Consider the following 18,895-nt stretch of genomic DNA (forward strand, 5'->3'; position numbering starts at 1 on the left):
GTGCTTTTCAAAAGGGGTTGGGTGGGGTGGAGTGTGACAGGGAGCGTGGGGGGAGAGAGAGTAGATTTTTGGAGTGCGGATACTGTGTCAGCACCCTGCCTTGCAAGTTCTGAACCTCCTCCAGCCCTCTCTGTCACTCACTGAAAGCAAACAGCAGCTGTTTGTTTTTTTCTCACAGACCAGATAAGCAGCCCCTCCCCAAAACAGACCCTTCCCCCTCCCCCCGGATCACTTCTCTCTTCAAGCAAACATTAGCTGTGCTCATTCACAGCAAACAGTAGCTGTGTTTGTTTTTTTGATAAGCAGCTCCCAAGCCCAGAGTTCACAACAAAACAAAGAGAGGCATCACAACAAAACAAGGAGAGGAACCTTCACTTAAAAGGATTATGGGGAGTTTCCGGAGATCAATCACTGCATAATAACGTTACTCACCATTTACACTGGAGCACCAGCATCTCAGCCACTCCGCAGCAGCTGTTAATCCTCTTGGGAAGGTGGAGTACCTGCAGTGCTGTAGCCAAGGAGATACAGCGCTGTATGTGCCTTGCCAATGTGGACAGGAAGTGAGTTACAGCGCTGTGGGTGGCTTTATTGTGCTGTAACTTTCAAGTGTAGCCAAGGCCTAAATTTGAGAAAAGGAACGAGTTCCCCAAGTTCTAAGTATTCTGATAATGCTGAGAAAACAAAGTGGCTTGATCTGTATTTATACCACAGTATCATTTCATAGGAAGGGTTGTTACCCTTTACTTGTACTTCAATCATTTATATTTTCAGATAACACAGTCTTGTTGTGAACAAACTAAAAAAGTTAACATGAACAGTACATCAGGGGCTTACTCCTACTCCCACTGAAGCTGGTGTCAAGACTCCCATTCATTTGAGTGGTGCAGAATCAAGTTCTAATTTAGTTTGAGATTCTGAATGACACTTGAATATTCTCTTCTCTTTTATTATTATGAGGAGAATATTCTAGTATAATGACAACATACAACAAGTGGTGCAGAAGTGGAAATATGGTAATTGCTCGTTGGTTAATGTTGCAATTGATTATATCATGCCTCATACATATCACAGATATAGAAGAAATATATGACATAGTCTTTATATGATAAATTGAATTAATCCTAGATCTTTGGCTGCCTCACATGCACCTGGCCTACTAATTCATCTCCGCTTTGTATACACCAAACCTCTCAACCACTTCAGTCACTGTTGAAAAGATCTCCCAAACACAGCCTGTTGGAGAGAGATTTACTATTTTCTCCCCAGAGGTAGAACTTATTCCCTTACTTTCATAAGTGCAGGAACTAGGGGTGCTGGGAGTGCTGCTTCATCCACTAGCTTGAAGTGGTTTCCATCATATACATGGTTTACAGTTTGATTCAATAGCTCTCAGCACCCCCACTATACAAATTGTTTCAGCACCTCTGCTTACTTTCTTCTCTCCACCTGAAAAAATTACTAGTCCAAGATGCAGACTGGTAGATTTAAGGTCCAGTATCATAGACCCTCTGTGACAGAGCAACTTGACATTGGAAGTTTGGAGTCTCAGAGAAGAAAAAAAACAAGTTTTTAACAAGCAGGGCTTATTCCCCTATTTGTTTATTAGGCCTCCAGTCTAGGTGAGTCAGGGCTCTCCTTTCATGCCAGTGTAACCAGGCTAAGACGGTATAGTTTCAGGAAAAAGACTATGAAACAGTCTATGACTATGACCTGCCCCGCCCACCCCCTTAGCAGGAAGTTTTATGTGACTTGCAACTAGCTGAAAATAAAATTGCCAAAGCAGGAGTGTTTAGGGTTTTTTATGTCTATACATGCTCTGAGAGAGAAAGAACTACCTTAGGTTCTATGCAAGAATCAAGAAATTAACTGGATCTAGGCATATAGGACAGAATTACTTCCATTTACTCTGGAAAGCCTTTCAGATGGGCTTAGTCTAGAGAGCTGCTGGCTCACAAATACATGAAGGATTAGAAAGGAAGTCAAGGTGGGCTCACTGGATAATGGCTGCTAAATTCAAGTCAGCTCTCGATACCAAGCATCATGTTATAATAACAAAACATCTTTGTGGATGAGATTTTCAGAAGTGCTATGCCCTAGTTTAATTACACTTTCATTGCTGTGGAACTACCACTGACTTCAATGGGAGCAGACCAGACTGTAGTGTTGAACACTTTTGCAAGTTCCACCCACCTTGCAGCAGCAGTTTGCCCTGAGCCCCCAGCAGAGAAGCTGTTCTGTCCTACAGCAGTGTCAGCCATAGGGAGTTCTGAGATCTATTTGCAGAAGGAAATAAAGTACTCACAAGTGCTAAAATATTAAATCTCACACTTCTAAACATCAAAATGTCCCTAACTCCGTCTCTGGAAAATACAGAGATTTTTTTCACCCAATTTATATTTTAAAAATGTCTTGGATTATTTTAAACATCAAAATTAAGTGAAAAAATTCTGAGGAATGCGTTCATTTTTAAAAATGTTGTTCCCAACTACAGCAAGACTAAAATACAGGAAGGTGGATGAAGTTTTGTATGGTTATACATTTCCAGTAACAACATATATGTCAAAACTTTTAGAGTACAACCAATCTGCTATGGACTTGTGGCCTGTTCTATAAAATGCAAAGCTGATAGGAAAAATTCCTGTTAACGTTTTTTTATATCAGAATTTGCCAATTTGTCAACATTGAAACCTTTTTGCGGAGATGGTTTGATTTTGAAAAAGTTCTGAGCAGGAACTCTGCCAGCCAATCCACCTGCTGGACTGCTTTTGGAGTCAGGGACCCCAGGGCTCCTAGAGTCTATGATTCTGGGGCAGCCTGCCATGTGAATTACCCCAGCACCAGGGCTTTATTTCCTTTCATGGAGAATCTTGAAATTATTGGATTTTTTTCCAAATTGGAGCTAAACCAAAATTTCAGAATATCAAAATCCTTCACAAAAGGGAGTTAGTTACCTTTCTCCATCCAGCTCAAATAAATATCTTTGTAACTGAGCCTCCATAGTATCTCTAAAGAGGCACTGTTGTCTAGCATGCAGACTGAGAGACAGGAGTGCTAGGTTATGTTCCGAGTTCTGCAGTTGCCCACTGAGTCATCTTGGGCAAATCATTTAACTTCTGTTTTAATTTCCTTGTCTATGAAGTAGGATAATCTTATTTCCTTCCCTCACAGGAATGTTGAATTTTCATTTATTATTTGTAAAGAGCTTTGAGATTCTCATATAGGAAATTATAGAAGTACAACATAGCAGTATTGGTGCTGATGATATCTGGAGTCCAAAAGTAACTTAAATCTGTTAAAAAAAAAAAGTTTCCTCATAGAGTATCTCTGTGTCGTGTTTATGAGACACAGACAATGGCCAAACCTAGAAAGTGTCCTTTTTAAAGGGATTGGAGAAAGGTTTCTGAGCCAGCAATAAAATCTGTGACATGTGACAAAGCTGGCTAATTTGCATCAACATCCCCCAGTATCTTGTGTATATCTTTTTTTTGGCTTGAAACCCTTATCTTTCCGGTACATCGGCTGTTCTGAGACACTATGTCATAAGAATGGTAAGATAGCAACTATGTTATAGGGAAATATATTTTAGTAAGTTTTAAGAAAAAGATTAGGTAGTTATAGTGTATGAATAAGAACAGCATTTGCACTAGATTGTGTCAAATAGCAATTTGAGGCACAAATGGCTCACCAGCTGGAATCAAGAAGAAACTTCCATTGTGTTTACAATATCACACAGTTGAGTACATTTATGGGTGTCCGGCTTGCTCTGAAGCAATGAGCATTGGCTTCTGTTAGACAGTATGTTGATATGGTTTGTATTGCTATTCCTAAAATGAATATAAATTAAATGTAATTATTCTCATATGTTCTGTTTCAGGGAAAACCGAGGCTGTAATCAAAAACTTCAGCCCACACTACCAACGCCAGTATGCTGTTGCTTTTTGTGAGCACATCCAAAATGAACTGGAACAGCATCGAAACTTCCAGTCTCAATTCCTGAAAACGAAGGTAACAGGAAATCTTGGAGGAATCCTAGATGTTGCCTGGTAGCTCTGCCCTGCTAGCACAGAAACAGCCATACCTTATTAGCATAACTATCTTAAATATACACAAAATGCACTTTGAAACTCAAGATTACATCTGTAAGCAAAAGAGGCAGAATTTCAGAAGTGCCGATCACCCGCAACTTCAGTTAAAGTCAGTGAGAACAGTAGATACTCGGGACCTCTGAAAATCAGAGCCAAAGTATCCTAACTGTGACATATATATATAAGAAATAAATAATGTATTTCCATTTTCCTTACTTATATTTTTGGCTATCTTTTTAATGGCCTGTAAATTTGGACACAAAACATCTTGAGTGCATCTCTTTTACAGTTAAACCCGTGTATGTTTAAAGCTATGGTGTGTGCATGATTGGATAGATCTGTAACAAACTTGCAAGTGCAGTTGCAGTTAGCATCCCAGAACTGTTTTCTTTTTGCACTTGGTAAAAATGTTAAAGATGTATATTAGTACAACTTCAATTGCTGTGTTTGAGGCCTTTTGAAAATTTGGCTCTGTTTTGTGGTTTAGACATGAAGTAACTTGTATTACCTTTTTAGGGAAGAGAATATTTTGGAATAAGAAAAATACCGATATGAAACATACGTTTCAACAGGGATCACATTTGGTGTGGAGGGGAGGAATAGTTGGGCTGTGATCACTTGCAAAGTTTTGTAGGTATCTCAGGATAAAGTTGATATGCAATGGTTAAGGCTGCGAGTCTGTCACGGAAGTCACGGATTCCCTGACTTTTCCGTGATCTCCATGACCTCTGCAGCTGGCAGGTGTGACTGACTCCAAGGCCAGTCACACTCCTCCCCACTCCCCATAACAATGGTGGTCCCAGGCTGCCCCCCGCCAGCAGTGTCGGTGGCAGTCCTGGGCCTTTGGGGCTGTCCCCTGCCAGTAGCAGCAACAGCAGTCCTGGGCCAATGGGGCCGTCCACGGCCAGCAAGGAGGTCCCATGCTGCTCCCCCCCAGCACCAGCGGGTGCCACGGAGCCCTTCCCCCCAACACCAGTGGGTGCCATGGAGCCCTTCCCCCCAACACCAGTGGGTGCTCTGGAGGCCCCCCCCCAGCACCAACAGGCATCCTGGAGACACCCTCCCCCTCCAGCACCAGCAGGTGCTCCAGAGTCTCTCCCTCCAGCACCAGCGGGTGCCCCGGAGGCCCCCGCCCAGCACCAACAGGCATCCCAGAGGCCCCTCCCAGCACCAGTGGGTGCCCCAGATTCCCCCCTCCAGAGCTGCAACTGTGCCCCCGGAGTTCCCCAGAACACCAAAAATTTAGTCAGGGGTATAGTACAAGTCATGGTCAGGTCACAGGGCTGTGAATTTTTGTTTATTGCCTGTGACCTGCTCATGACTAAATCTGAGCCTTAATTATGGCGGAAGTTTCTGTGGGCGAGTTAGCCAAATCTGTAAACCATGCCTGCATAATTCCATAGGAAAGGCCAACACCTGTCAAACTAATTCATGGAATAATCTAAAGAAGCATGCATGTACGGTTTTGATAAGGGAAGGAAATTCAGAGCAGTTGACCATAATTGAGAGATAGGTGCTAGCCTAAGCATTTCACTAGGATTGGCCTGAAATCACAAGTCCTCGCCTTGAGAGGTATAAAACCCCATAGTTTATACTGTTTATGTGGGTTGGCTAGACAAAGAGCCAGCACTCAAACACAAGCATTGGCCTTTGAAAAGATATATATGTAATAGGGACAGCAAAGCCAAAAAAAGTATAAATGAAAGAAACATGAAATATTTTATGCCGATAGAATTGATTATTTCAATCATAAAGTTAGTCTCCAAAATAAAATGGCCTTTTAACACGTAATGGAGAAGCACCTGGGAACAATTGGCCAGCTCTGCTGCAGAAGTGACATCTAAAACAAAAGATAATTAATGAACTTGTTAATATTACCACCATGAAAACTGAAAGGTTAATAAGAACTCCTCTGCCACAGAAATCTAGAAATAAGTTTGGAGAGAATTAGGCCCACTAGCGCCCAACCCTCTGAAGCCATATGAATTCAATCACTTGGGTTGCATCTACTTGATTCAGACAGATGATCCTTACTCTGAATTTCAAGAGAAGGCCCAAAGAACCCCCAAATGGTCCTTGCTAATATGCCTTCTGGAAAATGTAGAAGGAAAACCTTCAAAATAGCTGGTATTTGTGCAAAATGCTTTCAAATCTGGTCACTTTCTTTTTAGCCCCCTGTGGAATCTGGGATGATCTTGTACGAAGCAGAGTTGTTGCATTTTGCTGAAGATCTGAAGAAATGGAAGGAGAGATATATTGTGATCAGAAACGACTATGCAGTGCAGAGCTTTGAGAGCAAAGAGGTAAAGCTGCTGTAGGGTGACCAGATGTCTCAGTTTTATAGGGACTGTCCCGATATTCGGGCTTTGTCTTATATAGTGTTACCCCTCCATCCTCTGTCCCAGTTTTTCACACTTGCTATCTGGTCACTCTAAGCTTCACTCTCGCATGTTACTCCTTCTGTGTCGTGTTGGTTACATATGACTGGGTCTGTTGCACCTTATTCTTTCTGTTAGATTTAAAAAAATTACTGAACTCAATATTCCCAAACTTATCGATAATCTGAATAGGAGTGGATTCTAAGATAATGCAGATGCTGTTTTATTATGAATGGATCAAAATCTGTCCTCAGATGAGCAGGTGCAACATCCACTAAGCACTTTTCATCTATCAAACGTTTTGCAAGTATTTACAATTAATCTTCACAACACTTCTGTCTTCCCCATATATATCCATCTATCAACATTTCTAAGGAGTCTATCACTGTAGTACCTAACCAGTGTTTCTGGAACTGGAATTTAACTAGCAGTTTATCTGTTGATCCCCATACACCACCCTGCAGCTTTCTGTTTAGCCAGAATGTTGGCCCTGCAATAGTGTCAATGTCCAAACTAGTTTTAGCTATCAAACTAAGTAGATATAGCTTGAAAGTTGCTCAATACCAGATAAGCAGTACCAGAGGGCCATTTTTATACACATTTTGCTGACCTTTTTACACTTAAACGTTATTCAGATTTGATGCTTTCAGGAAATAGATCTGAATTTAGCCCACCAAAACTGCTGTCTTTAGGGAGGATCTGTGTACTGGTTTCATGTAAATGAATTGGGGATATGTTATAGGCTGAGACTACTATTTTTAAAATCTTTATTTTGATTCTCTCTCTCTCATGTCCCTCCTTCCCCAGGCCTACCAGAAGGGGGTCAGCCCTAAATATCGTATTCTTCCTGCAGGAGGCAAAGTACTGACCTCAGAAGAAGATTACAATTTGCTGTCTGATAAGCATTTTCCAGACCCAGTTGGTAAGCACTATCAAAAACTGAAATGCCCAATCTCAGCCTCTTTATCCAGTCTTTTTTTAGACCTTGAGGCTATCTTTTAAGTAGTGTAACAGAAGATGAATGCTCCATGTTTTCCATTATCGAAATATAATTCCAGAAGACCACATACTACATGCTATTAATTAATGAATAAGTACTGGATACTTCTTGTCATGCTGTCACTACAAAATAGTTTTGTGAACTGCACAAAGCAAAACCACAAGCAGACTAGAAAACACCACTCCCATATTTTACTTATCCCATCATTGGATGTCAGTTGTCTCCCTTTAAAGACACTTAATTGGGTGTCCCACACACAAATAGAAGGGAAGTTGTTAATTGTAGATAATAGCTCCACATTACTTTGTATTGCTTATACACCACAATGATTTTTCCTCCCATGAAGAGGAAGAAAGCTCTAAATCTAGGTCCAGATGTGGATTTGAAATAGCTAAGGAGGGGGATAAGGGACACAGGTATCTTTCCATTGCCTTTCTGACCTGTAAGCCTTTTCAGTGCTGCTCTAACTTGTGATTGTTGGTGGGGCCGCCCAGGGGCGGGGGAAGTGGGGCAATTTGCCCCAGGCCCTGGGCCCCGCAGGGGCCCCCACGAGAGTTTTTCAGGGCCCCTGGAGCGAGGTCCTTCACTTCTTCTGGGGGTCCTAGAAAACTGTCAGGGGCCCGGGCTCCCGGAGCTCCTTCCGCTCCAGGTCTTTGGCAGCGGGGGGTCCTTCCGCCCCGGGACCTGCTGCCGAAGTGCCGGGTCTTCGGTGGCAAATTGGTGGCGGGGGGTTCTTCTGCTCCGGGAACCGCCGTCAAAGACCCCAGGCCCCTTGAATCCTCTGGGCGGCCTTGATTGTTGGCCCAGGATTGCCAGGGGCAGCATGCTTCAGTCATGCCCTGTCATGGTCCTGGAACACCTGCTAATACAAATAAATAATAATAATCATACATCAGCTTTAGGCCATCTACGGACTCTCCTATACAACGACTTCCTAGCTGCCTTTTTGTGGAAGCTCTGTCCCCTATGTGCCAGCCAAAGATCTGGCTTTGTGAGTTTAACATCTTTACTCCAAGCAAAGTCTCTAAAGAGACCGTAAATGGAATTGCCCATTGCGCACTGCAAAGCATAGATACAATGACTTTTATTCTGCTTAACTATAAATGGAGTTCTACAGTATCTGTGTGTGTTCCAGATAGAAACATAAACTGATGTTTTTAGGGACTTTTGACCTTCTTTGATCTGTCCAAGAGCACAGAATTGCACAGAGCTTTCCGAAGACAGTACCTCTGGGCTTAAATGGAAGGAATACTGGGGGTGAGGGAATGGACACCCTTCCTTTTTGCTTAAATATAATTTGCTCAATACATTATACAGAAGACACAGTAGGGAAAGAAATGAAAATTCCCCATGCTTAATTTTTTTTGCCATGAAAGTCCTGCTGACTAGCCTTTATAATCCATCAAAAATTATGGTTCTCCAAGGTGCCTAAACTTTGCCCATCTGAGGGCTGTATCTAACTTGAATACAAACATGTGCCGCTGTAACATGGAAGTGCCATCTGCAGAGATTGCAGGTCTCAAGCATGCAATGCTGCAACATGATCTGAATGACCATTTGGTTGGATCAAGATGGACCATTTCATCCTGAGACCTGTACTTTTCCTAGGCCAGACCTCCATGATAAAGAAGTGTTGTTTGAGAACCTTAATTGATTTATTTCTCTTATAGCTTTAATCACAAGGTAAAAATGTTTGTTAAACTGGCCAGAAAAGTCCAGAAACTTGTTTTAAACCAGATATTTCTATTTATGTATGTATGTATTTATTTATTTAGCTTCTAATGAGAAGGAAAATGCCCAGGCATTTGTTCTCCTGCCAAAAGAGTTTCCAGTTTACCTGTGGCAGCCCTACCTCAGACACAGTTACTACTGTTTCGAGGATCCAGAAGCTCAGAAACAATTTAGTGCAGTGCTGAATGACTGTGTCAGACACTTAAACCAAGGTAAGTACAATAATGGCTTCCTGTTGTGCACCAATTACCTGTGGTTAAGCCTGATTAGCCTGCTGTAAGATCCATCTTGTGGAAAAATAAAATATTATGGGAGTCCCATTCTGTCTCGGAGGTGCTTCCCTGTAAGTGCCTTGAGTAAAACCTGTATGAATGTAGATCATTTTGTTTCAGTGCTACAACTAAATCTGATTAAAGTTAAGCTATATTTTAGCAAGTGTGAGCACGTTACATTTTCATAGGATTCAAGCAATTATTCAACATGGCTTTTAGAAGTTGTAGTGTGCTTGGATGCAAAACATGTTAGTCTCTTTGAAATGGTGTTCCAGTTCCTCATGAGAATTTAAAATCTTTACCATAAAGTGCAATCATCCAAAGAGTTTATTGGACTCCTGCTATATTATGTATACATGGTCTACTGGACCATCTGTGATGTATGCTGGCAGCAAGATGAGAGTCTGATGCATGCTATTTAACAGTGTTTTAACACTATCAAATTTTTGGTCAAATGTTATAGAAATCATATGTTAGAGATCACATTGAGATCATGATGATGCATCAATGGTGGTGTTAGAATTTATATTTTCTTTGAGGGGAAGCTCACCCCTCTACTGATGGGAGCGCAAGGGCTATGCACCAATTAAGGCCTCCCAGTAGAACCTAAGTGGTGTATTCACTCTGATTTTTCTCAGTATTTGGGACTAAAAGCCTTTTTTTAAACTATGAGTTCACTATGAGTATAATGGTGGGAGTATTTTTTTACGTTGACTTCAGTAGGAGCAGAATCAGTACCTGCATAAAAAGAAATGATTTAAAATCTCTGAGACAGCTGGACTGAGGTGGATATCCAAAGGGAGTGAGTGCCACAGCCAAAGGATTACTATATCAAATGCTTGTTTACTTGTTGTTCTAGCTTGTGAAGATAAAACCCCTGGAAGATGGCTGGGGCCAAATCACACATAATTGTCAGAGCAAGACTTAATGAATAATGATCAAATATAGCCAGATCCCTCATTGTCCAAAAACTAAACTGGATTACCTTAAAACATAGCAACTTCTCTCTTAAAATAAAGCGACCTCTCTATAGGCAGCCACTGAAGAGAATATAGGGTCCACAGATGTCTATAGTGCCTTTATTGCATCATGCCTGAAAGTTCTCTCTTGAAAGTTGTGCTTGGTTTGCAATTTCAATAAAACTAAAATGTTGGCTGGTTTACAGTGAGGTGTCAGTTGAGGATACTTCTTAAAGGCTCTCCAAAAAGATGAAGAAGACCTGACCTCACCAGTTTCATAAGGAGTTCTTAGAGCCGCTAATGGTTTTCATTGGACAGTATTAAGAGGTTACTATATAGTCACTACAGAAAATTTTCAGCATTTAACAGCTTCTATATAGTGCTATTGAAGACCTCAGTATTTCTATATATTTAAGATTAGAAATAGCTGCAGTAGCTCAGCTACCATTGTTTGGTAATGGTAAATGTCTAAATTCTAGCGGTGAATGTATGTGAAGTTTCCACTGCGTAAACGTTGGCTTAAACTATAATATTATTAATTTATTTTTTCTCCAAGAACCTTTCTGAAAATACTAGGGTATTGCATGTTAATGATCCAAAACACTGCAGATTACAGGAACAATTATGCACTGGGTTTTTTGAGGGGCCATTAGTACACAATACTGCAGATATTTTCTCATAAGAAATACTTCCAACCTTCAAAGTAGAGGCTGTCTTTCCCTCTCAGAATGCGTTTTGACCATTAGTATCTAAAGAAATGACCAAGGGACAAAAATGTTCATTTAACAGCAAAAGACAGCTTCATTCCTGTCTTCAGTCAGGGCTCAGTTCCACTTCTCACTGAGATGCATATTGCAATATGTGTCTAACTGATTTTTTAAGGTATGCAACTGTTTGCCCCTGTGAACTCAATGATGGTCATAGGCAGGTGCTACCTTTGCAGTCACATAAACCCATGAACACCTGGGGGCTCTGTGACTCACCAGTAAACAGATGTCATGGACTCTCTCAAGGTCCTGCAGCTTTCCTCTAGGGATCAGGCATGGGTGGTCAGACCTAATGGTCAGAGTCAGGAGCATGGAACCACTGAGGTCAGACCCAGGTGCCAGTCCAAGGGTCAGAGATGGAGACAGAGTCAGGTATCAAGCCAGGGGTCAGAGCTGAAGTCAGCATCCAATGTAGGTTATAGGATCAGGGATCTGGAACAAGGCAGGAAAGAGGAACTAGGAACAGACCAGGTCTGGGATTAGGAGGGCAGGAATGGACAGGAACAGGCTGGGAGTCAGGGCTGGAGAGTTAGGCAAGTAAGCAGGGTCCATAGCACCAGCTAGTCAGGGATTCACCTAGTTGCTCAGACAACTTCCTGTCCCTCTTTCTGGTTTTAGGTAGTGCATCTCAGCCAATCAATGAGGCAGGATTTCTCCCCCAATCAGGAGCTTTGTGGGTGGGGCCTTTTGTGAGCTAGAGCTTTGGTAGCCCCCTTTTTCCACTGGCTTAGGTGAGGTGCTGGGTGGCAGCCCCAATCTGAACATTGTCTGGGGATCTAGGGTTCAAGGCCTGTGATCCCTCATACCAACTTTCTGTTCCTTCCTTGCTCATTTGCAAGCTAGTACCAAATTTAGTAAGAAACCAGAAAAAGATTTTTCTCTGTTCTCTGCTTACCTTGTACAAATCTGGGTAAGATGCACTTTTCTACACAGTTGTAGCTATATTAGTGGCTAAAAGCCTAATGTAGACACAACCTCAGTCCAAAGAAGCATAAAGATTTACCAAATTAGGGCTAGATTTATATATGTGAAAGGCCTCTATTTAGGAGGAACACATATGCACTTAGCACTTTCAAATATCTTGAAACTATAAAGCTTCAACAAATATTCCATGTACAGCTGCCATCTGAAGCCAGTTTCCCACAGCATTCTTACAGGGAAAGTTTCCCCTTGTGGTTTATAATTCTGATTAGTCTGCTCTTTTAGCTGTGATCATACAGAACAAAAGTGCTCCAAACTAAAAAGTAATACTTTGGTTCTACAGCAAGTTACAGAATTCACAGTAGGGATAGAATCATGTTTTCCTGGCACTGTGTAAAACTTCTGTGACTTGGATCGTTTGTAAGTTTTTGGATTTTGTTTTCCTTCTTCTTGGATAAGTATTAACAGACTTGACAGGGCTTTTGGAAGCCTCCATTCTTAACTGAAGTTCACCACATGCTGTAGGGGACAGTCCTGCACTGGCAGATGATGGGAGTAGGTGACCTATTCGGTCTTTTCCATCTTAATGTGTGTGATTCAGTGTTTGACTGTATTTCACACATTTCAGATATTGGTGCTATATGTGCCTGTTCCAAGATTTCTTGCTCGCCTCTTTCCTGAAGTCAGACTTTTATCTGATACAAGATTTTTAATGAACACTAAGGTATTTTTACCAAGGCACATTACATCTGGTATATTGCCACTCAAGAAACTTATTTGCTAAAAGCAAATCAGAATAAAACATATCATTATTCCAGTAGAAGAGCCTGCACATTAAAAGCTAAGGAAATTGTAAGCTAATGTTACATAATTCTTATAATCTTACATGCAGTTGCTTGTGAACACATCATTAACAGAAAATGTCACGCTGACCAGCACCCAAAGAAATGTAACTCTTCCCTTGGAGGAAACATTCCTAACAGTTATTTGAGGCAGTTAATATTGATTTATGTGCTTTCTCTCATAACTGTGTGAAAGGCAGTCATTTTATTCATGTCGAAGTTTTATAAAGTCTATGCTTTTGCTCAATCATATGTAGTCATACGCAACCAAACATTTTAACAATTCATAACTGCACAAATGGCCTATAAATAATGTTGTCCACTGATTAAAATAATTCCATATACCCATAACTAGACAAACACAAAGCAGCTGTAGGAACATATCCCAATTCTAATCCCCGTGCAAGGCATAAAAGTGTTCTTCAGATGAAAACTGCAACTGTCAGTGTTGTAACAAACTATCACACTTAGTATACAGAACAAATAAATGCACAATACCAGTTATACGCGCAATAGTTTGTAATTCACATTTTCAATTCAATCAATCACTTCTGATTAATAGAAGTTATATTTCTTAATTTTGTGTGTGCCTTTTAAATATTGCATAGAGAACTACAGGGATTTGGTGCTGGTCAGGGAAGAGATTTTTGTTTATTTGATGTATATGAGAACTGAGTGTTAAAGTTGGTGTCAGGATTGCATATGTAACCTTTACCTTATGAGTTCCTTTGGTTTTAAATGTTTAGACTGTTAGGGCTTGTCTACACTTAATACACTGCAGCAGAGCAACTGCAGCGCATCAGTGAAGATGCCACCAATACTGATTGGAGAGGTTATCCTGGCAGCATAAGTACTCCATGTCCCCGAGAGGTTGTAAACTAAGTCAATGGGAGAATTCTCCCATCAACCTTGTGCTGTCTACACAGAGGTCAAGTCTGTTTAACTGCATCACTCAGGGATGTGCATTTTTCATACATACTCCTGAGCGATGTGGTTATACTGACCTAATTTCCTAGCATAGACCAGGCCTTAGTGATGTGTGTAATAGTATGTCTTGTTGCTGAATTGCCTGTAACGACCTTAACGATACGTGAACAAAGCTTTTCGCATGTCAATTTCCTAGATTAAAATAGAAAAGAAACACAAGGAGTCATGAAAATTATATATGCAATCAACAATGACTAAGGGTAAGATTTTGTCATGGACATTTTTAGTAAAAGTCATGGACAGGTCATAGGCAATAATGAAAAATTCATGGAGAAACCTGGGCAGCTGCGAGTGGACTCGGAGCTCCAGGATCCTCCCCGCTGGTGGCTCCAAACTCCGGAGGTTCCCCCTGCCGCCATGGAGGCCAGGAGCTCTGGGGGTCCCTCCTGCCACCTGGGGAGGCGGAGAGCTGCGGGGATCCCCCCCTGCCTCCCACGGTGATGTGGAGCATTGGGGTCTCCCGGAGCTGTGGGGGTCACCCCTGCCACCCATAGTGGCCAGGAGGTGCAGGAGGTCCGTCTACCACCGGCAGCAGGGGACCCTACAGCTCCCAGCCAGGGCTGGCTGAAGTCACTGAGGTCTTTGGAAGTCATGGACTCTGTGACCTCCATGACTAAATTGCAGCCCTAACAATGACTCGCTCAAAGTACTGGACATTAGAATGTCTTTTACTAAGATAAGGAGCATTAGTCAAGGCACCATTCTCCCCAGATCTTTTAAAAAAGTGCTAGGTAGCTTTAACTTTTGCCAGGAGAGTTGCTAGAAAGTGGCACCAGGTATCTAGATGCAATGTGTTATCTGAAATTGCCATGCTATTTTCCTGGAAAATGCCCCTGGGAGTTCTAAGTTTATAATGCTGTTTTATAGCTGAAAATTCTGTAGTTTGTTTTCTGAAATATTTGTTTTCTTCCGAGAGACAAAGTTAATTCCTTCATGCATGCTGATTGTTTCTTGTAGAGTGTGGAGCTGTAGTGAGTCAGCATGTCATCTTGACAACTGAGTGCTGCTGGATTTTCCTTTTTCTAAACTGTTTTAACTCTTCCAGATTTGTTTCATTTTTTTGGTCAGAATTCATAGAGTCCAAGGAATAATTACAGTGGGATTTACTGATCACTGTTTGTAGATATGAATCAGCTCTCTTTCAAAAACCAATTCCTGTTGGTGCTGGTGTGTTTGCCCTTCATTCATGCTGATCAATGAGGCTTTCATGTTATAAGGATCAAGCCTGGTGTACACTAGGAAATTAGGTCGGTATAACTACGTCACTCAGGGTTGTGGAAAATCCACGTTCTTGAACAACACAGTTAAACTGACTAACCTCTGAGGTAGACAGCACTAGGCTGGCTGGAGAATTCTCCCATGAACCTAGCTACCGCCTCTCAAGGACATGGAGTACCTACACCAATGGGAGAACTTCTCCCATCGGCATAGGTAGCATCTTCACTGAAGCGCTACAGTAGCACAGCTGCAGTGGTGCAGCTGTGCCGGTGCAGCATTTAAATTTAGACAAGCCCTCAGATTTGAAGTAATCAGACTTTCTTCATTATCAGTGGTTTGGTTACAAATTTTGCATCTTTTCTGAGTCCAATTCAGCTGCAGTTAAAGAATATTTAAAAATTTGGGGGGTGACTGAGCCAGTCAGGACCAGCTATAGTACCAAAAAAAACCCCACTTGCAGAACTTGCTGTGTGCTTTGATTTTTTGCAGCAGTCTCCTCTGGCAAATTCACTATTTGATGAATATAAGTGTAGTAATCAGTCAGCTGTAGGGATCCAAATGGGAGTTGCCTAACTAGATCTTTATAACACAGTTCTATTTTGTCAGCTTTCTGGATAAATCAGGTTTTACTGTGAGGGCAAATCAAATGCAGCTTGATTTTAAACTATACTTGCATTCACTTCTCTCTTTTTTTTTGGTTGGTTTTTGGAGCCAATATATTTCAAAGTCAGTATCATACTCTTTCTAGTTCTTTTTCACCACTGCTAATTGAAGTCTCTGGCAAAAGTGACAAATATCTGATTGGCTTCACTGGTGCATAATAAATCTCTATAGCACCAGCTGGTGTGGGAAAGTAGTCAAGGTAAATATACATGGCTAGTGTAAATTTGCTACTGTTGATCACTCACCAGTAGTTTGAAAGAGGTAGTAGGCTGACTTTAAATTATATTGGTACAGTGCCACCAACATCCAAAAAACTCCCTCTACTACCATATTTTCCTTGTTCCACCAACAAGCTCTTACTTTTGAGCTTACACAGAGCTCTTCTTCAGCCACCTGAAGAAGAGCTCTATGTAAGCTCAAACACTTGTCTCTCAGCAACAGAAGTTAGTCCATTAAAAAAATACTGTTTCACCCAGTTTGTGTCCCCTGTATCCTAATACTCATTTTTCATTTATTCGCCTGATACAACTGGCAGCAGAAAGGAGAACTATTTGACTACTAATATGATGTTATGTGGTTTTAACTTTCCTGGTGTACATTTTGGATTGTAGGTGGAGGAAGACGTTGATAACCACCATTTACTAATTAAAAGCAAAATCCTTCCAAGGCTACATGGAACTTAGATCAGCAAATGGTTTTATATCACAGCTGCATCTTTTCCTAGCATTTTTGAAAGAGGCTGCTCTTCTATTAAAACCACCATTTTACTAGCCCATTGCTGGACCTTCTTCTGTTCTGTGTAAAATCAGAATGGAATCAAAATGGAAAAAACCTGTACACTCAGTGCTGGTATCTAAAGAAGTCTGACTAAGGGGGAAAAAAGCTGTTAGTGTAATTCTGAGAGACTCAAAGTTAGGGCAGACCCTTCAAGATTTAATATTCTCTTAGCAGATGTTATACATTTCATCTTGATAACCATCATCATGATACAGGAAACCCAATGACTTTCAAAAACGCATACCACTGTCTACTTGACAAGATATAAATAAATATGATTGATAAGATTAAAGTGCAGTGGAGCTGAATGTACTCTGATTGCTGTGTAGGGAATGTTCGTGTGCTGGCCAAAATTTGGGAGCAGGGAGAGGGGAGATAAGATGATCTCAGATTTTTTCCATTAAAAATGTCTACAGTTCCCATATATTCAGTCTATTTTTCCTCTGAGTAGTTACTCCAGCTGGCAGGTGTTTTTCCTCATTTATTTCTGCTTGTCTTAAGTTACATGTTTTTAATTCCTGTAATATGTCTCAGCATCTCCTGGGACATAATACAAGACAATGATTTAAACTGTCACTTCAGTCAGAGTTGTAAACAGGAGATATTTAATGGCTGAGTTATGTGATAAGTGGGCTAAGTCAGAAGAAATGCTGACTTTCCCCAGACATTTTCTTCTCTTTCCCTACTGCTTTCTGCACATCTCAGACTTTCATCCCTTTCCTATCCCTTTCCTGAAAGAGCATGCTCCATCTTCTCAGAAGCTTCTTATGTACCGCATATGCTCATCCATGTATAATGCAAAATAGTTAAGTGTCCAAAATGACTTTAGAAAGTATTTTGGAGTCCTTATGCTGCAAATAAGGCAATGTTTCCTGGCAAGAACAGCTGAAGGAAGGAATGCTTTCTGTTGCTTCTGTTAGGTGAAATGATCCAGAAGACACTGGTAAGGAAATTTTAAAAAGCCCATGGTGTGTTTAAAGCCACAATTTAGGATTCTGTGTGGATAAAGACCAAGAATAAGACTGATTTAATCTTCTTGCTGTTTTCATTGCTCTGCAGCATCAATTAGTTCAAAGCTCATTAGGATTTGTTTTTGCTTTTCCTCTGACTTTCCTGGTTAAGTGGGAGGGGTAGGTCTTTCATTCTGTAGGAGGTGTACTCCTTCTGAAAGATTAAGACTATTAGCGTGCATAAAACTCACATTGTGATTACATTCTGCCTACTTGACTCTAATATATTGGCATGTATTCCTTCCATCTTCAAACTATTATGAGGTATGGTGCACTGTCAAAAAAACTGCCATATTCCACCTGAGAGGTGGCTGTATTTCAGTGGCTGGTGAAATTATTCCCCTGTGTACATGTCTGGCTATATCCAGGCTAAAAATTCATAACTTTCAGTGAGAGGCATGTGCATATCTGTAACTGGAATATGACAGCTAGGTAGTAAAAACATTTTTAGATCCTTTGAGATGAAAGGCATTGTGTAAATGTAAGACTTTATTCTATAGGTATATAAAATATTGGTGTTTTTACTCTGAAACACAAGTGCAGTGCTCCCAAGTGATGGGAGTAATCTGGAATCTCTCTGGGATAGTGAAGTCCAATAAATGCGTGGTTTGCTGTTCTCTGCAGGAACTCACATTACAAGGCTTCATTTGCTATAAATACAGCATGTTATTGCAGGGCTGTATCCTGTTTGGAAGTGACCTCATCGAATTTCTGTTAGTGGTTAGTGGTCTTCTACCACATGATCTATGAATAACGTGATACTGTATTGCCATTAGAGAAACATCAGCATTGTATTATTGATGCTTCATGTATCCAAACCACTCTTTTTCATTACTGTTTCATGTACTATATACTGGGTAATAACATGAGAGCAAGAGAACTCAGTGTTTCTAAAACTAAATTCTTTATGAAGAGAAATATTTACAGAGATGCTGCAACTGCAACTAGTGTTGAAGCCATGTGCAAACAGACTGGCTTCCTGGTACTTCCTTAAAACTCTTTCTTCCTGCATATTGTGCAGCTCCTGCCGAGTTCCATACAGGTTGCTACATGTTTCCTTATAACAACTGTTGTTGTGTCTTTTGTGAAAGCATTTGCTGACCTGCTGGGGCCAGAGGTTACTAGTATGTAGCTCAGTGCAGGGACATAGTCTTTACCATAAGCCAGTTGCAGCCTGTTAGGCCTCACAGTCTGTCAAGTGTTGGTCCCTGAGCCAGTCTCCCACTTCTTGTTTGTGTTTTTGCAGGTGATGGGGGACTTGCTTCAACCCTGTTGCTGCCTT

General features: G+C 41.1%; 1 protein-coding gene across 1 annotated transcript in view; it reads left to right on the forward strand.

Annotated features, from left to right (window-relative positions):
* The window catches only part of NIBAN1 (niban apoptosis regulator 1), a 113,949-nt gene that overhangs the window by 47,018 nt on the left and 48,036 nt on the right, over window positions 1–18,895 (forward strand). The window contains exons 2-5 of the mRNA XM_032783462.2: window positions 3,878–4,008; window positions 6,260–6,391; window positions 7,274–7,388; window positions 9,242–9,409. Coding sequence (XP_032639353.1) covers window positions 3,878–4,008; window positions 6,260–6,391; window positions 7,274–7,388; window positions 9,242–9,409 — 546 coding nt within the window. The remainder of the gene's footprint in view (window positions 1–3,877; window positions 4,009–6,259; window positions 6,392–7,273; window positions 7,389–9,241; window positions 9,410–18,895) is intronic.

This window comes from Chelonoidis abingdonii, chromosome 7, assembly GCF_003597395.2.
Source record: "Chelonoidis abingdonii isolate Lonesome George chromosome 7, CheloAbing_2.0, whole genome shotgun sequence".
Classification (NCBI taxonomy): domain Eukaryota; kingdom Metazoa; phylum Chordata; order Testudines; family Testudinidae; genus Chelonoidis; species Chelonoidis abingdonii.